Below are 26683 nucleotides of genomic sequence, written 5' to 3' on the forward strand. Positions count from 1 at the left end.
CGATAAGCGAAACAACAAAACTCCCTCATTTTCAAATAATACATACTTTTCTTTTGAAGAAGTGTAGAATTATCCGGAATTTTTTAATATCCAGATTATTGTCTCAATTAGTTCGGGCATTTGGAATTCTAATGTTATTATTATTATTATTATTATTATTATTATTATTATTATAGTACCCTTTTCTTCCTATCGATTAATCTGCTCTATTTTTGAGAACAGCATCCTGTACTCATTTAAATCAGTTTTTTTCCTTACTTTTCACTTCCCTGTATGAAGTAAAGGAAGTATTTTATATCAAAGAACCATAAGATATTACTGAATTAGCAAACTTTGATTACATTATAAACAATATTTTACCTGATTCTATTCCATTCTAACTAGAAACATGTACTAGTTTTGTATCGCACATTTCAGTGCGAAAATCTCATGCTTGTTTTCCTACAAAGTCAGATAATAAAAATTCATTCCATTCTTTTCAGAAATTAGATTTCGCCACCCTCTTAACAGCTGTTCTTTTTTTTTTTTTTTTGAGGATGAGGGTAACATCAGGTTACATATCATATCAAGAATTATTCTCGTTTTGATCTTTCTCGACATAAGTCATTGGTAACACAGAAATATTTAAATTAGTCCCATTAATAGCCACGTTATGCAATACAGTTGTGTTTGTGATGTCAAACTTTATGCCTTGTTCATGATACCGCAGAGCTGTTTGTACAATAGTTTTATAGCCATCGACGACTCGTTTCAAGGAATTATCGAAGGGCTCGATATTTAGGTGCTTCTTTGCGCGTCTGAAGATGCCGTCGCGATTGCGAATAACACATTGAAATGCATTCCAAGATACATTCGCCTCCAGAAACTTGAGGAGACGAACGAGTTCTCCGGGAAGATCAACTGTTATAGCTTCGTAACGTATAATGAGTAAAGGTCCTTCAAACTGCAGCCAGTCCAGAATACTTTCCATCCAGAGTTTGGAATGAGTCACCACAAAGTTCGGCCAAGCTGTAAGAAAAAAGTCACATAAATATATTAGCTAAAGATAGGGTATTTTTGTAGAAGTTTATTGGTAAGCAAGAGAAAAGTAGAATTGAATATCTTTTTGCCATTAATCACAAAGTTAACGACAGCTACCTACGATTTACCATCCATCTAGAAATTAACGTAACTCTTACTGCTCTTTAGATTTAAAAGTTCTAATAAGATATTAAATTTTCTAAAATGTCTTATCAGCCGCCATGATTTATTTTGTGAAGTAATTTTTTGAGGACTGTTCTGGAATTTCGAGGACATTTCGGAGTTCGAGCTCTTCAGAGGTTATGTATGGGTTGCCGTTTCTCTAGAGCAAACCTCGCATTCTATACACCCTACGGAGAGATGCATGATTTCCTCAAATAGAAGTTGCAAATTATTTTCTGAGACTTCGTACGAGATAGTAGCTTTCACGGTCAAGTCCGTTATAAATTTCTATCCTTATAACTCTTACGAGATGTCCCATACAAGCCAGAATCTTGTAGGTAGGATTACCGACTAATTTTTTGTTAAAGCTCAAACTATTGTGCTGTATGTGACTTATCGTTATCTCGAAAGAAGGACCATTCGTCATGAAGTGGTTCAGTTCTGCACCCCCCCCCCTTCGCCGATTGGCTGCCTAAAAATGAGCTCGCAAAACACTTGCATAATAATCTCCATTGATAATTGTTTCTCTGTAGGCCAATCACAGTGCAGTTTCAGAGATGTTTAAAAAATAGCAACATTAACCTCTTTGAGAAATTCGAAATTTTTTGGGATAAGTTAGTTGCTGTGTTTTCGTATACAAGGCTGCTGCTTTGACTCGGGGTCATAATATATGATCCAAGCCCTTTCGATGGTTATTTTCCTATTCAAGTAGACAAGATTATTTTTCATTCGTTAAAGAAATAACTTGTAGTAAATAATAAACGCTATAGAGCTTGTGTTTTTCTTACGGTAAACGTATCACCTATTTTGTACAAACGCAAGAAATTTTCAGGTGTTTCATAATAACATCATGAGATTTTACTACGTTAATATTACGTACAGCTGATAATTCTCGAAGAGCTTAACATTAACTTCTTTCAGTGGCATTTTCGCTTTCACAGTTTTCTTGTCTTTCATAGGTGTTGATAGCTTCTCTCTTCTCGGCTCATTCTTCAAGCTGCATTTGTCTTCTTTAACATGCAGCCATCCTTTGAATATGACCAATCTGTCCATTCTTTTTATCCAAAGACTAGTGATAATTGAGACTGTTTCTTGGCTTCTTTTGCTTTGACTTAGCACAAAGTTCATTACCGATCCTTTGATAACTAACTGTATATCATTCTAGTCCACCATTATAATGTACCCTGCAGTTCAACTTTATTTCTAGTAGAAAAAACAATATTTGCACTTTGACTTCACTCATATTAACAAAGTATGACGTAGCCTGTTTTCACAAGTGACAAGTTTGCTCTTCAAAATGAATTAGCCGAATTGCGTTTTAGAGTTTACTCTGTGACCGAATTTTGAAATTTACGGCCTTTCTCATGGGCTAACTTTTCTTAGCTATTTACAGCTATTTATTTCACTATGAGTTTTTGTAATCAAATCTCAATTTCTTCCTTTTTATCTGAAGTGATTATTTAAAGAAATAGCCACGAACTCGTATTTTGAAACAATATTCAGTAGTTAATGGAGGTTTTTTCATATGAATGAATTTCATAACGGCGCAATTTGTTATTAGTTCTTAGGAGTTTGAAGATGTATTAGTATAATCTCTATCACAAAATCCCACACTTGATACTTTAAAGAAATTGAATGTTGTCCTCACGAAGGGAAGATGCACATTTTTTTAAAGCTACTTTTTTATTGAAATTAAGGCTTAAATAGGCTAAATTAAACTATTTATTAAAAATTTCATTTTCATTTAATGTACACGTAGGGGAAAAATTACTGTTGGTGTGCAATTTTCAGGTATAGAAATTTAGTTCTGGCCTTTTGAATTGATTCCATTGTAGTCTTAAATTTTCAAAAGCTTGTTTCAAAACGGATAACTTTCCCATGCCTTTTAGTGTAACTAAGAAAAGAAAAAAATGTACACGTCTAAAATTGTAACAGTGAATAAAAATCTCTAATACTTATCAATTATTTACTACTATTGTTTATTTCAAATTGTACTACAGGTATATCTCGACGTATTGCGAGTATGGACACAGTAAATATTGCAATTAATAGTCTATACGTTAGATGTGTGAAATATATAATGAAACATAATAACAATTTGAAAAATGAGAGAATACATCAAACGGATAATTTTAAAAATGGATAAAATTAGTAGTCTTTTGGAAACCGTATTAATAATTAATATGTTATACTCAGAGACTGTCGTTATGATTGATTTCTTGCAAAATTTGAATATACGTAATGATAACAACAACAACAACAATAATAAATATGCATGAAATAATGTGATCATTAACTGAAAATTATTGTATAGAAACGGAGCAAGGAATTGCAAAGCAAGTGGTAAAATATTCAATCCAGAATAACTACAAACCTACTACTTGTTGAAAAAGAAAGGAAAAAAAAAAAAAAAAAAAAAAAATCCTCACAAAACATAAGAAAATGACATAAGTATGCCTCTTAGCTATTTATTATTATTTTTTGTTTTTGCCATGGCAATCATTTATATATTTTTTAATAAGTCTGAAACTGGGATCAAATCTAAATGGCAGTTACCCAAGTATAACTTGCTGGCTCATATTATCGAAACTGAAGTGAAATTGCAGAATTTTCATGCAATTTTCTTCATTCCTGGATACCTGTAAGTTGTATATAGCAAAACGCTGTCAATAAATCTATAAACATTATTTATTGTAATATTATTAAAGTATGTTAATAATAATAATAATAATATAATATATAGTTTAGATAAGTTCTGGCAACAGTGAATGTTGTCGTCATCAGAAGATCGTGCTTCGCGATACTGTCGTTCAAAAAAAAGCTATAGTTTGTAATTCCAATAAAAGCATCGTATTTTTGCTCTGCTATTTGTTTTTTCTCTCTATTTTTAGAAATACCTTTTTAGGTTATGTATTTTTAAGATAAACATTTAAAAAAAAATAAATGATTAAATTAACAATTAAATAATGATTTAAATTAATGCATTTATTTCCTTGGCAACTCCTTAATATAACGATGATGAAATATCGAAACGTTTTCCAATATAAGAAAGATATTTATACTTTTCGTTAGAAAATATCAGAAGTGAAATAGTTATTACAAATCGTTATCTTGAATGGTAAAATAAATATCTATAATAATACGTGAATGTGCTGCTTTCAAGCTGAAGTGAGCGAGATAGATATCTACTTTAGGAAAAATTTCGATCTTGAATTTTTATTGCAACGATTTTTAAAATTCACTTTTGCCACGAAATATTTTATTGAAGTCTAGGAATCATTTTCAATCACAGACAGATTTGGGATTTTAAACTAAAAAAAAAAAAAAAAAAAAAAAAACAAGTCTAATCGAGTTCAAAACACCGAGTCCTAGTTATGAAACATTCCTAACAACTGCTTTTTGCTTTTAAGTGCATCACAAACACTACTTTTATTAAATGATTTAGTAGAAAACTGATATCTTTCCTATATATATATTAGTAAATATTTTCATTTATATTTAAGTGTTTAGTCAAATGTTACTATAAAAATTAAGCATTTAACTCAAGTCATCTATTTAATAAAAGCACGATTTGACTAGAGAATAAATTTATTAAAATTTTAAAAAGCAAAATTATATTAACAGTATTTAGAAACTCAAATGTCATAAATAATTAAAAATTAATGAAATATAGAAGGCATTATTAAAAAATCAGCTTTTAAGGAGCTTAAGATATATCGGATAATTTAGAATGTAATTCAGTGCAATTCAGGTAGGCTGCAACAGCTAATGCAATCTACGTTATAAGCTGAATTATTAATACAGTATAACATGTTCATATTGCTTTTTCAATATTTATGAATAAGACATATTTTTCCTAATCTTTAAAATTTGTTTCTGAAGGTTGTGAAGATTTTTAAGGCTTCAAGTAGCTGTTCCTTAATTTCTCTTTCAGTGGCCCACCAGCGGCCGAGCGGTAAAGACGCTGAACACTGGTAGTTCGGTCCGAGGTTCGAATCCCGCGAAAGGGCTGGCTGCATGGGCGTTTTCGTGGTTTTCCCCATGTGTAACGTGTATACGAGCCAGTTTCCCTTAGAAAGTCCTCCACGAAAGGCATCCCTCCCCTTAGGCAGATAGCCCTAGTGTGCTTTGCCATAATTAAATACACCACACCACACCTCTTTCAGTGGACGTATTTATTAGAAAGGTTTAACTCCTCTTAAATAGAATAGTGTAAGAATAATGACAAAGAGCGTCTTAGATGGCCGATTTATGTGAAGCTTCGGATTTCTCTCAACCCAAAGAGTGAAAACAGCTATATTGTATTGCCTTAAGAGTTGTAGTAAATGAAAAGAAAGCGAAATATATTAGCTAAATTTGATTGTTTTGATTAAGGCAAAGCACGCATGAGCTCTGCCTAAGTATAAAGATGCCTTCATGGAAGACTTCCTAAAGAAAACTGAGTTATACTATGACGAATTTTGTACATATGTAAATAATTTTAGTGAAATTATATATGCAATTGCACTTTTTTTGGAAACTGCAAATAATATAAATGAAATATAAATAGTATGTTTGCAGAAATGTTTCTTTGTACAATGAAAATTTAAAGAATCGAAGTTTTACCGGAAAAGTAAGAGTACAGGTGCAAGTCTATTTAACACTGAGTAACTGGCCATGTTGCTAAACTGGCCTAAAACTAAATTATCGCTAAGCTGGCGATGATCTTTGCGACTAATTTTTGTCTACAAATTTGGCAAGAAGTCAACCGAAGTCGACAAACTTGGAGACATTTGGGTCAGATCCCTGTTTAACAGTAATGGGTATTGTAAGTGAATAACTGTAATTGATGTTGCATGTAGCTGTAACCGTATCCGGCCCTCATATGCCGTCAAGTAATTTCGAGAAGTGAAGGGTACTAGAAATCTCTCGGCGGCCGCGAGAAAACTATATAAGATCGCGGATAGCATCAGTTTCATAGTAGTATTTGTTAGTTCAGGGCTGAATTCGGAGTATTGAGATATCCGTGAGAGCTTCGCTTTTTACATGCGCTTTGTATTGCGTTGAGTTTAACGCTCTTGTTAGTTTGAGGTGTAATTACTGATTGTATCGAAGTATTGTGAAGAGCTGTACGATTATTTTCGTGAAACGTTCCAGAGCTGTGAAGTATTTCTTTTGGCAAGATAAATTTTATCAAGCAGTCATCTATTCTATGTGTATTCAATCTATTACGAACCCCTACGCCCGCAACAGTATATTTGTAGAAAAGAAAAGAGATTTATTTCATTAAAGACTGCGTGCACTTAAAAGCTTGTAAATAGTGCTATCAGAATAGCATGAATAACATAAACATAAATTTACGATATTTTACTTAAAAACTATATTTTACCTATTTTATTCAAATATTTTTACGTTGAGCTGCGTAACTGAAGCAGAGAAATGAAATTTATGTGACTATTTTGTCCGTATGAAAAATGAACTTAAGTTTCAAGAGTTACGTTGGCAGAATTCAAAAAGCATTCACAGAGATTGCATTCAGGGAGCTGTAATGTCTGCTGTATCTTGTAAGTTGAATTAGCAATTTTATTGGCTGTCGGAGATCGCAGTGTAGACGAAAATTTTTTTATTACTCAGTCTAAAACATATCGATCAGTTTTATCTTCATATATAAGGCAAACGAAATCTTAAAACTATAATGTGAACTCTATTGCACTGCATAGCATAAGTTAAGTCATCATACAAAAAACAGGATCTCTTCCATTACTGGTTAACACGCCCAGACAATTTTCTTCCGAAATTTATATACGTCAATGTTTCTATTAACCGCTAATCAGAGCTTAATTTCCAAATTTAGACGTGCTCTAGAACTATTAAAGACCGTCAGGAAAGAAGAAAAAATTAAATAAATAACATAATTAATAAAATAATTACTGATTAAAATGACAAAATAGATAATAATTAAAATATTGTCAAATAAAATTCAATAAAATGTAAAAAGATAATAAAAGTTTTGTAAATTATTTAATTAATGATACATATTTAAATAATGTGTGTGTGATTATGACAAAGCCTCGAGGCTATCTGCCTAAGGGGAGGGGTACCTTCGTGGAGAACTTTCTTAGGGAAACAGGCTCGTATACACGTTACACATGGGGAAAACCACGAAAACGCCCATGCAGCCAGCCCGTTCGCGGGATTCGAACCTCAGACCGAACTACCACTATTCAGCGACTTTACCGTTCGGCCGCTGGTGGGCCCCATCTTTAAATAATGAAATAAAATATCAGAGTTTGTCTTATTAGGGCTCGGGTTAGAATTAAAAGTTTCACTTAAAACTAAGAAATAACAGAGTTGGACTCTGGTTGTATATATGCCCTTAATTACAGATAATGTCCTTCAAGTAACGACGGGAAAACAGCTCATACTTTTTCTAACACCCTAGTTACAAAGGATAATGAGAATAGAGAGAATGCTCTAAATAGTAACTGAGTAAGGAGGTAATTTTAACTGAGAATGTGTAGGCATGAATAAGAAGATAGAAGAGTGAGGTCACTCATACATTCATTTTACATCCTGGACAATAAACATTTGACCTGTGAAAGGGGCTTTTGATTCCTTAAGAGTCTTAGCTTCCGCCCTAGGATTTGTTTCCCAGGAAAAAGAGAAGCATGCATTCAGAAGTTACATTTTAATTTTAATTTTATTAATAAAATAAAATTTTTGAGATAGAAATTTTCTGCTGAAACTAAGGTTCAGTTGCATGAAAGAAATGCCAGAGACCTCTTATTTAGGGTTGCGGCGCGCTCCGGCTAGAATTAGGATTTATTTAAAAAATTAAAGAAGTACCGGAGGCGGATTAATTTAAGCTCTGCCGCTGTTAAATTATTATCTCTTGTTTTAAACGTGAGTATTGTTAAAATTAAAAAAATAAGTTTTTAAAGTAGATGGTATACTTTCTTCTTTATTTAATGAAATACCTAACTTAAGAAGTATATTTATTATGTTTAGAAAACTTTTATTTAAATGAGCTGATAGCGAAATTCTATTTTTTTTTTTTTTTTTTTTTTTTTTTTTTTTTTTTTTTTTTTTGCTCTACGTATCAAGTTGACACACATATCCTTCTAGATAATATTATTTGGCGCATATTGTTCTCTAATAGAAAAAAAATCTAAAACATGGTTATTTTGTAGATAAAGTAATAAAATTTACCGTTTCCTTTATGGAATTTTTCTGGGGAAGCATGCCCTACGTGTCCTCCAGCACGTCTATTGAATTCTGCTACTAGGGCTCCGTATGGATCTCGAATCAGCAGAACAGCCTTCTGATATTTCATCCTTGTGGCCTCTCCCCATTCGTGGGTCTTGATGAGTAAGACAGATCCGTTAGCGATATTTTCGGCTGGGAAACCATTTCTTTTCAATGAATAATCTCGGTATACGCTGCCAGTCAGGTAGCCTATAAAGGATATATAAAGCTCTTAAATACTTCTTCTCATTAGTAAAGAGTTCTTGTGCAGAAAAAAAAAATATTAAAAATAATATAACATATCCTAACTTTTTTTTTCTTGATGGTGCAAAACTTGTATAGAATTTGTGAAAAATGCTATGTGATTAATTATCTTTAATGATTGGTCATAGAGACTTGTGATTCCAGTTTAGGAAGTGATTCTGAGATTATTATACAGTTTCTGTCATGTGACATCTCTCAACAAAAAACGTACAAACGTTTAGTTTTTTATATCGCATGTTATCAAATAGGCTCCAATTATTAGGAAAACTATCGGACATCTCGATTACAATGGGCACGAAGCTTTCAGGAGTGATCAAGCGTGTAGTAATACCGACTGATAACTGGGGCTTCTCTACGCTGCTGTACACTCCTCTCCAAAAGTTAAGGAACAGCATGTTTGTGTGTGTATGTATGTATGTGTGTGTGTCTAATTTGAGAATGAAGCAACATAAGAACAAGAAATTTACAGGACATGTTCACTAAACAGTTCTTTAATGAATGCGTTATAGAATGTTCCTAAAGTCCAACACAAACATAAATTAAAAAAAAAAAAAAATTGCACTCTTGGCAGAGAAATGCAGTTTTCGAAAAACAGCATATCACAGTTTTTTGAGGAAACATGGGGCGGTAATATTAAAAAAATGGGTTCTAATAAGGAATGTGTCCACCCCTAGCTGCAATATATTGGCGGCAGCGACGTCTATGCTGTCAATTAAGTTGTCGGGTAGTGAAATGGGAAGCAACGACCAGACACGGAGGAATCCTTGTTCAAGCTCATGTAATGACCTTGGAAGAGAACTTAAAGTAGTAATCTGTCTCCCAGGGTAGTTTCAAAGATGCTCTGTCTGACTCAGGTCTAGGGATTGAGATGACCATTCCATCCACTCCATACCGTCACCCTCAAGATATCCTTCAGTAACCCGAGCTCGGTGCGGTCCCAGACCAAACCATTATTCTACCACCTCTGTAACTGTGTCTTTCCACAATGTAGGATTGGTTGTATCTGGTGGATTGTTCCCTTCAGATCAGCTGACAACCTGAATCACTCTCCAGTGTAAACCTGGACTCGTCTGTGAAGAGAATAGACGCCCATTGTTAACTGGTCCAGGAGACGTGCTCTCTTGCTCAACATAAACGGGCACCTCTGTGTCCTCGGGGCAAGGGGACACAAACTACTGGTCGTGTGTGTGTATTTAATAATGACAAAGCACGCTAGGGCTATCTGCCTAAGGGGAGGGATGCCTTCATGAAGGACTTTCTAACGGAAACTGGCTCGTATACGTTACACATGGGGAAAACCACGAACACGCCCATGCAGCCAACCTGTTCGCGGGATTCGAACCTTAATCTACTAGTCGTATTGCATACAGACCTGTATTGTGCAGGCGTCTGCGCACTGTAGTAGCTGAGATTCTTCTTCCTGTTTTCCTTAAATGATCTGCCATGAGCTGAGGCACAATAATGTTACTCCTCCTTCGGGCCGAAAGAGCTGAATAACGCAGGTGTTGTAATTGTAGGTCTGCCTGGAACATGCCTTCTAGACGCAGAATCCTCGGATTCAAACTGATTCCATAATCGGTGGACCACACTTCGAGAGACACTGAGATGTCTAGCAGCGTCAGCTTGTGACATCTCCATTTCCATCCATTCGATCGCCCGCCACCTCAACGAATCGGGTAAACGACTTCTCCTGGACATTGATAGACGGGTATTGTCCACGAAACTGTAATAACAACTGAAGATCAACACTCGAGAACAAAAATTACAATTTTTGCATTTTTTCCCCAAACTCCTATATAAGTATTCATTTCTACAAAGTAAAAGTGGTAGCTATTGTTTTTGCATATATTTTCTTAAACTTTGTTACTGTCATGCATATAAACTGTGAATTTAAGCGTTACTGACATTTTTGTAATGGTAAGCTTTGAAAAACATGCTGTTCCTTAACGTTTGGAGGGCAGTGTAATTTAATGCAGTAGAAATTTCCCGGATGAAAAAATCTGACATGCTTGTCTTTTTAGAATTTTTTATTGAAGCATAACATTTAACTGAGCAACTGAACATCCTGAGAAAAATATTATATTTTGAACTTAATTCTCTATCAGCAGACGGGGATCGCGTGTGTATTGACAAAGCATCCGTACATAACCCAGATCCGGAATATAGTTCTCTGTTTCTTAGATTCTTTCTTCCTTGGCTCCCAGGAAAACAAAAACAACAACAACAACAACAAAAAAAGTATGAAAGCTTTCAGATTTTGTATTGATTTTATATTAAGGAGCGGTTTTTTTTCTATTTACAGACACATACATGTTTCGAGAGCATTTGGGCTAAAAATATTTGAAAACAGCATATCTTTAGAATTTCCGATAGATAGACTTACGGGCTGGAGATAAAAAAAAAATTATTCCATACAGTGTTGCCACTGCTCGCTTTGAAATCGTTGAGTTTTTAATCAAAAATTCGTTAAATATTTACGAAATAGGAAATAGATAATAAAACAAACTTGAAATTAAAAATTATGCTTCCAAGTGCCCATATTCCGTTGGAGGACTACGTCATTCAAAATTTGATGGCTAGCTTTGTTTTTTCACAATGCGTGAAACATGCATACATTCATACAGATTCTTCATTATTTAATTATTTTAAATATCATACAGGGCGATAATATTTGGTGGCAACAATTTGATTCAACGCTTATAGTGATTTTACGCAAAATGCTGTTTGGAGACTAATATTCCTTTAGCGCTAACGTCTTTTTGGTTTAGAAAAAAACATGGCTAGTCGAAATCTTCCACGTCTGATATCTCCTTTTCCAGGATTTAGATTTGAAAGTGAGCATAGCCCTTCCGGGGTTAGTCTTTTTTCGCGGGAATGGAAACCATTAATTAAAAGGAATTTTGTGCTGCTAATATTATAACAATTCAACCCCGTGGCCAAGAACTTTCAAAAAATTTCATAAATGGGAAAAAGAAAGGCAGAACAATAGATATACGATTACAAATAACTGGGTTGAGCATTGTGAGTTAAAGTAACAGTTTTACATTTAGGCTAGTGTAGTACACAGTAGAACATAAACAATTTATCAAATTGGTAAAACTAGAAATATCTTCTCAATTTAAAACAATTATTACTGCCATTCTTTAATTTAAATAGAGCAGATATTACTGATTCAAAATTAACTACGCAGAGTAAACATACAATTTGTCAGCATATGAATATGAAGCATATATGTAATATACATTCATCCTGACTTAAAAACTTTGCTAATATTTATTTAGTAATTTCATTAACTGATTTCTCTGTGGAGGTTCTAAACTTTCTTTTAAATTGCTATTAACTATCATAAATATTTGCTTTAGTATCAGTATAGGGAAAATCTGTTTTCATTATCCATCTTATTAAAATCATTTCCGATACAAGATAAGTAATTAATTGCTTGGGGTCGTTTCTTATAATAAGATTTTAACGTATTGATATGGTAAATTTGGGATTTTATTTATTTCCTAGTAAGATTACTATATAATATGTTTCGGACTATTAACTTTAGATTTTACAGGTCCTTTCCAATGAACCGAAAGTTTGAATTAGAAGTGCCGAAAATTAAAGCAAGGCAGTTTTCCTTGTCCTCCTGTTTAACAGCATATGTATCGTGTACTTATTTTTTCTTTGTCTTATAAGGTATTTCTCCCACTTTCTTAACGTGTCTTCGTGGTGTAGTGGTTCTGCACGCTGGGCTGATATTCCAGAGGTCTGTGGTCGAATCCCGGCGAAGGCGATTGCTTATTTTTCATCTCTCCGGCTTTTCCAAATTACCTAATGTCTCTATAGTCTTGATTTGATGGTGTTGCATTTTTGCAACAGTTAGTTCTTGATATTTTTTAAAGTGATTTATGAGTCTGAAAATGCACGCGATTACCCGTTGTTTTCCTTTCTTTCAGTACTATGTTCTTATAATATCGTATTTGGTGCATATAAATTTTTTCCATGGATTAATTTTGTGGGTGTAAAAGCCATGCTTTCGGGCGTCATGGGTTTTAGGGGTGAAAAAGCCGAAGTTAACACTTATTCAAAACCACGAAGCGGCCTTCAGGTATAAAACTTGTAGCATTCTTTATGATACGGTGAAATCTCTATATTAACTTGGACTGCAGCTGCTGTACTAATCTATGGGTAAATTTAATAACAAAACTTTCAACAAATTCCGCTGTCGAAGAGCGAAGTCTCGTTACACTGAGTTTCTTTAGATAACCCCATTCTGCTAAAAAGATTTGATAATCAACAAGAGTAATGCGTCCACAACAGTAACTGATCTCTTCTATCGGCACAGAGTGTGGACAGTTTATAAGTAAGTGTCTGGTTATTATGTAAATTTTTTCCACTGGACGTGTTTGGTAACTGTCCGCATGTAGCTATATTTATTTTCGAAAATATTCCGGGTATCACGCGGACAGTTTTGAGAGATGCTTTTTTTCTTGTCATTGGGTTTTCCATTTTTTGGCAAGGATCATATGCTCAAATATAAGTGTTCATTTCCTGGTAACAGTTCGGCTAAAAAAAAAAAAAAAAAAAAAAAAAAAAAAAAACTGCGCGAGAATATCTTTTGATTTAGTTGCACCCAAATGTTTAGAAATTTACTCATGACGGAGCTTTAATAATTTTGTTCGGCAAGTTTCAGTAATGACCAGTAATAAATGGTTTTGGCATTTGAATAGCAGGCCATTTTCTACTGTGTAATTGTTTTTTGAGACTTTGAGAATATAAAGTTGCTGAGTCAGAATGTATCTCTAAGTCATTACTTTCTGTTTGCAAGTGAGAAGAGTGAGCCTTTTCTGTTTGAAGAAGGATAATTCGGTAACTCCTGTGTCCGTCTGAGGCAACTGAATGTTTTCAGATTCTTCTATCGAATCAGTCAATACAATTTCACTCACTCATTCCGGAGAAATTGTGTTTCTACACTGAGGCGAGTTTTCCTCTTCTGTCGTCTTCCTTCCTTCCGTGACGTTGCTTTCTTTTTTCCTTCTTTATTCAGCACTGAAATATTCTCGTTGCTTTTTGGCTCAACTCTGCACCGTTTTACCAACAAAAGGAGTAGGGATCCCCACTACTATTCTCTTTAGTTTGGCAGCCATTCGTTTTCCCTAGTAAATAGAGACTGAGTAAATAGGGATTTCCTAGTAAATAGAGACTTCATAGTAAATAGAGACTTCATAGTAAATAGAGACTTTTCCAGTAATAAATAGCTCGATGAAGCAGATAACAACCAAGGCAAATCAAATTGACACTTCATCAGATGGTTGTTTTATTCAAATAGTTTCTTTCATTTACATCGATGGAATGAGGTATTTTTTTTTTTTTTTTTCGGATAGAGACTGTTGAGTCACGTAACATGAGTAAATCGAAGTCATTAACTTTAACCATTGTTGGTGATGGTGCTAAATAATCTTCCTCATTTTCATGAATTTTATTAAAAATAGCCAGGGATCTTAAATCTGTCTGTAACTTTGAGCATTGTGGTTTTTAGTGATCTGTTGAGTCACAAGAATAGTACCGCTTGTAACATCATTGCTGGACTAACGAGCCCACAAAAGTAATTAGACTATAAAAGTTCTAAAGCTTATAAAAGAAGTCCTACTGTTTTGGATGGCAACAAACAAAGAAAAGCTGATATAAGGAAAACCACGTATACGTGCTGTAAAAATTTGCGACTAAGTGAATTGTTGTATAAACTTCAACGATTAAAGATCTGTACCAGTAAACTTCAACGATTAAAGATCTGTAGCAGTGTATTTAATATGTTTATGTAATCTAACGACGCCATAAAATTTATATTTCTTTATATTGCAGTTAATTTTAATTGCTAAAGAATTCCAGCTTTTACGGAAAATATTCGGTTTCTTTCTCTTGATTGATTATAATTTTGCCAGGCTTTGGAACTTGGTTGATATTTATTTCCCTTTCGTATAAACTATGAATCAGAGTGACTTTTTTTTTCGGTCATCGCCATATGTTTCATATTCCTCTAACAGCTTCGCTAGCTTAGTGAAGAGATTTTTTCGTGGTTTCTCTATTGTACATACGTATGTACGTATGTATATGAGGGATGGCATCGTTCATTATAATCGGATGACGCGACAAGCTGTGAGAATAAATCTTTTACTTTTCCGATGATAGAAATCAGACGATTCCGCCATTAAGACGATGATGCGACTGAAAGATATTTGCATGTAAAAGAGGTCGATACTCTTCATCTGTAAATATCATCTATTTCCTTCTACACATGTAATCATTTTGTAGTTTGTAGCAACTATTCATGTTTCATTAAATTATCGAGTTTTCCATAAATAGGACTAGTTTATTAGCCCCTAACAGCCACCTAAGGAGTAAGTTTACAGACATCATATTCTTAGACAATAAGTACCGATCCTACAGATTTCCGCGCTCAGGCCGCGATGAGCCTAGGAAGAATCATGATGAATATTACAAAAGAAAAGAAATAAGTTTGTTTCGATTATTTCCACATTGCTACTTGAATAGTGTTCTACGATACTGTGAATTAAGATGACTAACTTAAATTCTATTCCTAGAATTTGAAATTCTTTAAAGACTGGGCCTACTAAGTCAATTAAACTGTTACATTAAATTGAGCTTGGAAAGTTAGGTGATCGAAAAATAGAGCGAGATTGCGTAAATTTTGTGGTTTTCCGTCTGATTTTAATATTGAAGAAAGAAAACAAAAATTACTTAAAACTCTTATTGCAAAAGATTTTATTTCTGTGTGTAATTTATTACATCTTAATTATGATTAAAATCCTGATAAAAACTGTTTTAATATTGTTACGAAATGTACAGACGCGGGAAGATGGCTTTCCCGCAAAGCAGTTTTAGGGTTACCATACAATGGCAAGGGAAAACAGGGTTGCCGCATTTGGCTAGAAATCGTCCATTTGGCGACAAAAAAGGCGATATACTATGGACGGATGGAGAACCTTCTGGAACGAATTCTTACCAGCTCAGAATGTTCTCGAACACAAGCTGGAAGCTATATAAACCCTGCTGGTCCGCAGTCAGTTAGTGTGTGTCTCTCATCGAGTGTGTGCTTCGTCTAGCGAGCTGATAGTCAGTCACTGAGCGAGTGTCTCGAAGTCTAGCGCCGAGTTGGTCGTCGAGTGCATCGAGAGAGTCTCTTAGCGTATCGCGAATTAGTGCATCGTCGAGTTTTGTCTTAGACTGTGCTGAGTCGACAGCTATACTCTTGTATATCGTCGAGTGCATCGCGAGTTGTAGCGTAGAGAGTCTCGAGAGTACATGGAGTCCCGAGAAAGACCAAGCATAATCGGAGGCTGTACTCTGGTGCTTTGCAGTGAAGATGTCTCCACCGTTATTGCCTGACAGTGTAAAGGCTGTGTCGCTGAACGTGTCAGCGTGTTTATAACAGTTCGACGACTGTAAAAGTGATTTTGGAGCTTTCTGATTAATATTGGTAAATAAGGTGTGTTTCGATACTTCATCAAGTGTCGTCGTTATTCACTCCAAATCTACGAACCCCGTACGAACGTGAAGGAAAAAAATAACGTTACAATATTGAATAGTCTTTGTGGTTTTAAGCTTCTAAAATCCGAAAGTGATGACGATGATGAGTTATCTGAAAACGAAAATGTTTATGATTCTGATAAAAATGATAATTTTAATTCCGTTCCGTCAGAATCACCTCCCATAAATAATTCAGTGGATGAAAACATTATAATGCCTAGAAATATTTCCCTACCTTTCGTGATATCTTAGAAACTGTTTCTGAATTTAATGGCACTAACGCATATCCAGTTGAATCCTTCATTGGTGAGTTAGAAGAATCTTATAAATTATTTAAGTTATCGGAATTACAGAGAATTGTGTTTGCTAAAAAATTGCTTACTGGTTCTGCTAAAGTATTTATTCGGTCTTTAAAAGGTATAATGTCATGGAACAAATTAAAAGGAAGTCTTTTATCTGAGTTTGGTTCTAAAATAAACAGTGCATAACTTCATAATTTATTACAGAAACGACGCTTAAAACCTGGTGAATCATTTTCCGAATATTTAATTGCCATGCGTGAAACAGCCAGTCGCGGTTCTGTTGATGATTCATAAATTCTTGATTATGTAATCAGTGGGATACCAGACCAGAGTAGTAACAAAATTATTTTGTATGGGTGTAAAACTATTTATGAATTCAAAGACAAATTGAAAATTCATGAAAAGAATTCGCGTTCCAGATACGAAGAATAAGGATCATTCAAGTACTAACACACAAAATAAAGCATGCGCCTAATATGAGTAAAAGAGCCAAGGTGTTATAATTGTGGAAGTTTAGGTCATAAATCTAACTTGTGTAAAAATAAGAGTAAAGGATTTAAGTGTTTTAAACGCAATTTGTTTGGACACAAAGCCGTAGATTGTTCCAAAACATCTTCTAAAAATATCCAAGAGGCCAAAGCTGTAACTCCAATAACTCAGACTTGTCAGAAAGAAATGCATAAAACTGTTAATTTGGGTGATTTGAAAATTGATGCTTTAATAGGTACTGGCAGTCATGTAACGCTAATCCGAGAAGATATACATAAGAAGATAGGTTCTCCTGAACTTAAGTCGGCAGATCTACAGATAACGGCGTTTGGTAGTGGGAAAATTAAGCTTATAAAAAAATTTGAAGGTGAATTCGAAATTGATGGTTCTTCATTTGGATCAAATATTTGTGCTATCGCAGAAAACAAAATGTTTTTACAAGCGATCATTAGTACTGATATTATAAGGCAAGAGAAATTAACTGTAAATGAAAAAGGAGTCGAAATTAGAAAATATCAAACAGAAAACTATTTGATGTGTATTCATGATATTTATAATGACGAGGAAATTGATTTAAATCATATCAAAGACAGAGTACATCGAGATAAAATACTACACTTAGTAAGGAATTATAAGCCCAATAAAAAAAAACCATCTGCCCTAAAGATGCGAATAGTGACAGATCAACTTCCAGTTCATTGCGCGCCGCGACGCTTTTTCCTCCGCAGAGCAGCGTGAAATTGATAAACAGATTTCGGAGTGGTTAAAGTAACAAATCATTAAACCAAGCTGTTTTGATTACGGAAGTAATATCGTGCTAAGTAGAAAAAATGTGGCTCATTTAGACTATGCCTAGAATTTCGGCGCCTGAATAAAAAATAATTCGCCACCGCTTTCCTCTGCCATTAATTGATGATATTATTGATAAATTACAAGCAGAGTATTTACAACATTAGATTTGAAGAACGGTTTTTTTTTCATGCTGAAGTAGACGAAGAAAGTAGAAAATACACATCTTTCGTAACACAAAACGGACAATATGAATTTTTGAAAGATCCGTTTGGTCTTGCTAACAGCCCAAGTATTTTCCAAAGATACGTCTAGGATATATTTCGTGATCTTCTAAAGGACAATACTGTTGTAATCTATATGGACGACATCATTATTCCTTCCGAAAATGAAGCTCAAGGAATTCAAAAATTGAAAAAGCATATTACATACAGACTGCATCGGAACATGAACTAGAACTAAACATTAAGAAATGTCAATTTTTGAAGAGCGAAATCGAATTCTTAGGACACAAAATTAAAGATGGGAAATTATATCCTTCTTCTAAAACGAAAGCAGTAATTAACTTTCCAGAACCTAAATGTGTAAAAGATGTTCAAAGTTATTTAGGTTTAACTGGTTACTTCAGAAAATTTATACCTAATTATTCATTGATTGAAAACCGCTTAGTGATTTACTGAAGAAAGATTCCAAATTTAAATTCGAAACTAAAGAACTGTATGCTTTTAACGAATTGAAACGCATCTTGACATCTGAACCTGTTTTGTATATTTATAATCCGAAATACACACTGATGCTAGTGCTGATGGTTATGGTGCGGTTCTGTTACAGAAATCCTTATTTGATAATCAGATGCACACGGTTTATTATATGAGTAGGAAGACGACAGACGTTGAACGTAAATATTCGAGCTACGAATTAAAGGTTAAAGCAGTCGTAGAAGCTCTTAAAAAATTCAGAGTGTACGTAGTATTAGGCATACCGTTTAAAATCGTGACAGATGGTAATGCATTCAAGCAAACTATGAGCAAGAAAGACATTTGTACTAAAATATCTGGATGGGCATTAATGTTACAAGATTATGATTACACAATCGAACACAGATCTGATACGCGTTAGAGACATGTGGATGCTCTTAGTCGAAATCCTGTATGTATGGTAATTCAAGATGGTATAACATTTAAGATAATTCAAGCTCAAGAAACTCGTGAAAATATAAAAGTTATAAAAGAAGTTTTGAAGTCTAAGCCATATGGAGATTTTTGTTTGCAAAATGACGTGCTGAGATGAGATTACTTGGGGTCACGTGATACGAACTGGCGAATCAGGATATTGAAGCATGAAAGCATAGTAAATTCTTAAACTAATGTTATTTTACAAATTTATTATTCTTATTTATTGGCTTTTTACAAAATTTTAAACGATATTAAAATGTTTATGCCTTCAAAATAAAAAATTCTTAGAACTAACATTTTTTATGCGTATATTGTATGCTGTCGCCAATAAAGTCTGCTTGGCGAGATTTGCGTCTGCGAAACAGAAAAGTACCATTTAAATAATTTAATTTAAAGTTTGATAAAAATATTAATTTATTTTTCGAAAAAATTTTAAAAATAAAAAAAAAAATTGAATTGAAACATTTTTTGGAAAATAATTTATTGAAGAAATTTTTTGAATTTAACTAAATTTATTAAAACTGAAGTTAACAATAGTCAAATCAAAACTAAATACTGCCCAAAGGTAAGGAAAATTAGAAAAAGATAAAAATCTTCACTCAATTCAGGCTATAATTGAGACCTTTGAAAAGAGCTGGCCCGTTATTAATAAAAGGAAAGGATCCAATATTGATTAAGAGAAATGTACATATTTACAAGAATTAATTAATTATTAAATATTTACAAGAATTAACTTTTTCATATCTCCCATTACCCTCCAATTAAGGTTTAAGGTAATGTTATCATACCGTAAAGAGTCAAAAAATTAAATTGGTAAGTTAATGCCTGCCTTTTTAATATAGAAATTAATAAATTGCTCTGGGACCTGGTTATTTACTTGAATATTAATTAACTTTATTATTTCTTTTTTTTTAAGTCTTCTATTTCAGTACATATACTTTTTATTCTAATTATTTGGCTATAAAATGTGTTACCTATTACTGTTTTAGAAATATTAGAGTTCCGATTAATTAGTTTGATAGTCTCAAATTGGAAATCCATCCTTTTATCATATAATTTAATTTTGCTGTGTTTAATTATTAGCAGGTCAAGGCATTCAATATTATCTTGATTCGTATTAGTTCTATTAAGTATTAAACTATCTGGGTAAATTTTGAATTGCTCAATAGCAGAATCATAGTTATGATTTCATCAGTGTATCTAAAAGTATTTGCAAATAAGTTTAATTCATTATTAATCAAATCTAGTAAATAATGCATAATGCAGGTATGTTTTCCATTCATCAATTCAGAGATGCGAAGCATGTCAGGAAAAAGTTGTGGTAGTTGCATTAAACTAGTAAAATTTTCATCCAATGGAAGAGAAGTATAAAGGTTTTATACTAGTAAAGTCATAGTAGTTAATGTTCTTGATTTCTAAGCTTTTAAATTTATTGAGGACTGGATCGTTATTATAAATAATCCAACAACAGTTGTGTTGCTTGTTGTAACTAGTTGATGAATTAAAATATAGATTTTTTTCAAGTTTAATTGCAAAGATGTAATCTATATTTTTTTATAATTATTTGTACCATTTGCAATAAATCTAAATTTGAGCGGTGATGATCTATTAATTTAGGTAGAGCATAAAGATTTGCTAATCTATTGTAGTTAGATGGTTGTATAATTTGTATTTATTTATGAATTGCTTTAAGTTTTTTTGCTCTGATATATTCTTGTGTTTTGGTATGTTTGTAAGTAATGGCATTATTCAGATAAGTTTCAATTAGTGAGACATAAAAAAATTTCAAATAATGCTGAAATTATTACTGGCTTTGCTAATTTTGGTGATTACGAATTTTTGTTTCAGGTTTTACATTAGAGAATTGAGAAAATTCCATGGTAAAGTGCTGTTAAATTCAATCTTTCAAATTCTTTGCTTCATTTCTTCTAGCACTTGAGCTTTCCAAGCCATAAAAGGCAGAATTTGGAATATTTAATTTGCAACTAGTTTTAACTATGAACTCGTCGAGATTTTTATCGAAACTTCTAAAACTGTGATTTTTGCCAATTTTCAGTACTGGTCTAAATTTTGTGCCTTTTTTCATTAAATTTCTTAAATGCAGATTTTGAACTATTGTTAAATTGCCAGTAATAATATGTTTATGAAATTCGTCTACGTAATCTTTATATTGAGGTTCCTTGCAGTATCAATGGGTAAGTAGAAGCTAGATTATGGTGGTTAATTAGTAAGTTGCTAAGAGTTATTTGATACTTAAAAGCTGCGTGACTTGTGCTTTAGTAGCAGGAAATTGTTGATGACATTTTCTGAATTTCAGAATTTAATTTAATATATTGGTTGAATGTATTTAGTCCATATGGATAAAGTATTTTGAATTTAAGCATGTAGAGTGACTCTTGAAATAATCTTTCTCAGTATTCAAGAACAATATCCAAAATCTGAATACTAATCTTGCTGAAATCATGTAATTGAAAACGTTCTAATTCTGCTGTATTAGTCGTGATAAAATTAGCAGTAGCGAATTTTTTAATATGTGCTCTGTGGTTGTTAATTCTAATATTAAGACTGCTTTTGGTTTGCCATACATGTTTAAGATTACAAGTGTTACATGTGATAAGATATATGCAATTAGTTCGCAGCAATAATTAATCTTTTATTCGTATACAATTGAATTTTTATAATTTAAAATTTAAATTTAAATTAGATTTATATGAATGAGAGAATATTTCTTAAATTTAAATATATATATCCACTCTTACTCGGTTCAGTAAGCTCAGTTTCTTTATTCTTATATATTTGTAAATTGTGCATTTTTTTGCTTTAAAAATGATTGAATTATGTTGTTCTTATCTTCCAGTTAAGGTTTTTATGTTTTTAGTTAACCTGCGTGTTATAGATGTAGAATTATCAACAATTTAAAAGTGGTTTAAGTGCGGCTAAGCCTAATTTGTTTGCTATAGCACCATATTTGCTCACATTTGAAACTTAACAGGATAGTGGATTTGTTGCCAAGCTAGAGAAACTAAGCTTCGCAACAAAAAAGTGACGTCTTCTTTTATTACCGCGAATTAAATTACGCTTAATTCATTCTGAAATTATCATTTAATTATTAAATCATCCCATATATTGACTCAGTATAGCGTCCACAACGAATTAAGGGAGTTTCTATGCCTTCAATGTCTTTTTGCCGAGTGAGACCAAAAGTAAACTTTCAGTTTTGTGCACCGAAAAATATGCCTTTTTGCCCGTTGGCCGAACTGCTCGTTTTTGCGTAGATGTAAAAAATTGTTTAAACTGTATCTTGTGTTTTATATTTTTCTATATCTTTCAGTTTTTAATATAGATATTTTGAGTTTTTATGTATTTTTGCCTTTTCGCGAAGGGAGAACTGAATTAATTGAATGAGAAATATATCTCTAATGAGATTCGAGGAAATAATTTTAAAGGAAAGGCTGGAAAAAATGCGCATAATTTAATATTCCGTACAAGCAAGTCATGTGGTGTACAGATCAGATTTTTTTAAATTATCTCTTATGAATCCAAACGAATTTTTTAATCACTCTTCCTTCACTTCCGGCCATTATTAGATAGTTTCTGTTAGCGGTCTCAATTTTTATTTGGTTATTTTGAATTATTTTTCTTCTTTTCTAATGTTATCCTATTTCTCTTCTTCTCTTCTGAGTTTATAAGCTATTTTTTACCCTCTTAAGTCTCATTTAAGTGATAGTTTCCGAGAGATTTTTACAAGTTCCTCTTTGTAGATTTTGTTACCCGTAATCAGATGTCTTAGATCCATTAGCCTAAACTCATGTTCGACATTTTCACTTAACGCTTCAGCCAAGGTTTGAAGAGTCTCTTTTTTGGTTTTTGCTAAGAATGCCATGATATACTAACTGCATTCAATCAAAATTCAACAACTTAAAAATAAAATAACAAATTCCAAACGGCAAGAATAAAAATTAACTATTCCCTAAAAATTTCACAGCAAATTTAAATTAATTTAAATCAAAATATGAGGACAATTTACACATAATAGTGTAAATTGTATATATACAATTGTAAATGATTTAAACTTGAAGATTTATGACAGTACAATAACACTTTACCTTTAAAGTATTTATCGTTTTTTATTTTTACTTCCTTGTACAAAGTAAAAAGGGAGTATTGTAATCGCGAAAAGTTTCAGGCAGCATATTTCAACGAAAATATCCATTTTGACCACTATCGAATGCAATTTAACGATGTTTTTGCGTGATATCTGTACGTAAGGACAGAATAAAAGACTCGTTTCCTCCAAAAAATTATAAAACTGCTTTAAAATGAATTCTGAAAGAATTTTTCGTGGCCTCGCATAACTCAAAACCGAGTAGCCTCAGAACGTTGAAATTTTGTATATAGGTCTGCTATAACATGTAGATCTGCACCTCGTATTTTGATTGCAATCGGCCTCACCAAACGTATATAAATATATTTATATATACTATATCCACTCTGTTACCCGGCTCAGTGATCTCAGTTTTTTTACTCTTATATGTTTGCAAATTGTACATTTTTTGCTTTAAAAATGATTGAAATATGTTGTTTTTATCTTCCGGTTAAGGTTTTTATGCTTTTAGTAAATCTGTATACAATATTTTTAGAATTATCAACAATTTTAAAGTTGTTTAAGTGCCGCTAAGCCATTTTTTTGATGGCGGCCATTGATTGTTTACATTTGAAACAGCAGACTAGTGGATTTGTTGCCAATCTAGAGAAACTTAGCTTCGCAACAACAAAGACAACGCCTTCATTTATTATTGCCAATTAAATCATGCTTAATCCTTTCTGGAATTTTTTCGAGGAAATAAGTGTTTAAGATTTACTTCGTAATTTTTAATATAGATATTTTGAGTTTTTATGTATTTTTGCCTTCTCGCGATGTGAGAACTGAATTAATTGAATGAGAAATACTCAATCGTCTGTGAAAAACTGTTTCTTTTTTGTTTTGTTTACTTAATTTCTTTTATACATCATTCTAGCTTATAGTATAGTATTTGAATAGAACATGTGGCAACGATTAGATAATCCTATTCTTTAAATGATATAAATTTTGTGCATTATGAGTTATAATATGAACGAAATATAATACTGTTAAGTGAATCTAGCGCCAGAGTGTCGCTATGGTAAACATACTAGAGTGAATTATAAAGAATGCATTTATTCTATTATGGTTTATGCGCTGTCGGCGAAGTAGATTTAATTCAATCCAATAAGGTTAAATGAAATGCAAGAAAAAATGCGTATAATTTAATATTCCGTACAAGGAAGTCATGTGGTGTGCACATCAAATTTTTTTAATGTTTGCATCGAAAGGTAAAATTTTTAAATCATCATAGATAATTACAAAAATAAAAACAATTTAAAAATAAAATACAGTTTAATCACATTTAACCGGCAGCAACGGGACCGCGCAGATTCCGTATAGGAGGGAATTTTTTCCCGGAAAATTGAGTATATATTTCTAGAACTTACGAACGAACGAATCTACAAACTACGCACACCTCGCTTTAATAAATTAACATAACAACAATAAATTTCAAAGAATACCATGTACACAGCATCCTGTTTAAACTTAAGAAAAATCTACCAATTGCACAATCTAGGCAACCAAGAAATCTACGAACTACGCACACCTCGCTTTAATAAATTAACATAACAACAATAAATTTCAAAGAATAACATGTACACAGTGTTCTGTTTCAACTTAAAAAAACATCTACGAATTGCACAATCTAGGCACTACGCACTAATCAACAAAATAAATTAAAATAAATTTCAAACAACTAAAAAAAAAACAATAACGACATAAATTCATACTAAAAGAGCAATGAACATAACGTTCTACAAAATAAGAACAAGGATAAAATAAAATGCACTTACCATGAATGAATGCTTTTTTGAACAGCAGAAATACCAATTTCATACCTCCTTTAACATGCCGCCACGTAATCACTATCCTATTCATATGATAGCCAGACACACTATCCAGAAAATTCATACTATGGTTCACAAAATAAATGTTCAAAACCTTCTTTTCCTAAATCCTTGTAAGATTACCATCCATCCGAAAAAGTAGTTGTACCAGGCTCAATTCACTCTTTAATACACTGCATCAGTGTTTCCCTACTTCTATCATACACAGCCACTAAAAATAATCTCCCAGACCCTCTTTCCACACCTCCAAATACCCCTTGCCCCTCAACAGGATGGACACGATGATATTTCCTTTTGCCGAACTTTGATTCATCAACTTCCACCACTTTATCTTTCCCCCTACTTTCTCAGATACAGAGCATTATGCAGAGCAGACTCGTTAACAACTCAAACATCGTACCTTTTAATACTAAATTTCCTTTGCACAATCTAAAATACGCGACTGAAATCTTCCCACCACGTCTCTCATTGCAACATAGGTCATTTCAAAACACGCACAATACAAACCAACGAGCAATTAAACTACTCCAGCAAAATATCTTTCAACGTCAACAGGGTTGCCATACAACACGCAATCGCGCCAAAAACCAGCGCAGAGCACATATCGCCACATTTGGTGATATTAGGGCGCATATAAGAGTAAAGCTCGAAATGTAGACAAAATATTTAGATAGTAATATAGCATCGTGGAGCTTCTCGCCAAATATTTTTGGCGAGAAATTTGTCACCAAGAGAGGGCGTATATAAGAGTAGTTCCGATCTTCTGAGGTACGATCTCCAATAGAGTCTCTGTTGTGGGTCTTTCACAGCGAAGAAAACAGTATTTATATCACTAGACATACATCTTTGTGGAAGAGAGAGGACAATGATAAAATTTAGAACCAGCTAGCTAATGAAAACCAGTGATCAATTAATGGCAGTTAAATTCTGATAATTTGCAATATGGTCAAAATTTAAAATACGGGATTTTAAGTGCGTGATACATGTACTACGAATCATGTAGACTCCGATCAGTAAACTAAGAAGATCCATTGAGATTAACCTTAAAAACTACATTGGAACTTAAAAAAAAAAAAAAAAAAAAAAAAAAAAAAAAATTGCCATAACAACTAGGGAAATAGAATCGATTTTGGGTTACTAGACAACTGGTTCTAACATCGATATTTGGCCCTAGTTCAAGAGACGCCCCGGTTTTACACTAAAACTTGTTAATTCTTAAAGCAAAAATGTATATATAAGAAATTTGGGTCATTTTTGTTATGGACTACTTGCATCAAACAATTTCTAATATTTTTCTGTTAATCGTGTTCTGTTTAATGTTAGACATAAACATTGATGCGTAATGTAACTACATAGGCTACTTACACACTTTTAGAACGATTTTCATGAAGAGTTTTGAAAATGTCTCTTGTAAACAAGCTATGAATTGAAGGTTGTGTTTTTGCATTTTCCAAAGAGAAATATTCCATAAAATTTCTGAGTGAAAAGTGAACAACTTTTTTGATTAAAAAAGCAAAAGCCGTTAGTCATTATGTCTACATGGAAGAAAGACTCCAAACGAATAACTGAAAAACATACTTTTTTTTTTCTTTTCTTCTAAAAGTTAAATTTTTGGTAACGAGAGAAAATCTGCCGATGCAAGAATCATAACTACATCTGTGACAAAAATAAATAATAAACCAAGATTAAAAACTTTAAAAAAGTAATCCATAACAAAAGCGATAGGTTACAAATTATTGTTACAAATTTTGC

General features: G+C 32.8%; 1 protein-coding gene across 1 annotated transcript in view; it reads right to left on the reverse strand.

The window, feature by feature from the left end:
* Positions 1–472: 472 nt before the first annotated feature.
* LOC118199429 (WSCD family member GA21586) overlaps positions 473–26683 on the reverse strand; it is a 107948-nt gene continuing 81737 nt past the window's right edge. Inside the window, exons 2-3 of the mRNA XM_085813145.1 lie at positions 8371–8616; positions 473–1008 (exon numbers count right to left, since the gene is read on the reverse strand). Of these exons, the coding sequence (XP_085669271.1) occupies positions 566–1008; positions 8371–8616 (689 nt within the window). The 3' untranslated portion in view covers positions 473–565. The remainder of the gene's footprint in view (positions 1009–8370; positions 8617–26683) is intronic.

Source organism: Stegodyphus dumicola, chromosome 3, assembly GCF_044657685.1.
Source record: "Stegodyphus dumicola isolate Sdum_Otavi_A_Nest chromosome 3, ASM4465768v1".
NCBI lineage: Eukaryota > Metazoa > Arthropoda > Arachnida > Araneae > Eresidae > Stegodyphus > Stegodyphus dumicola.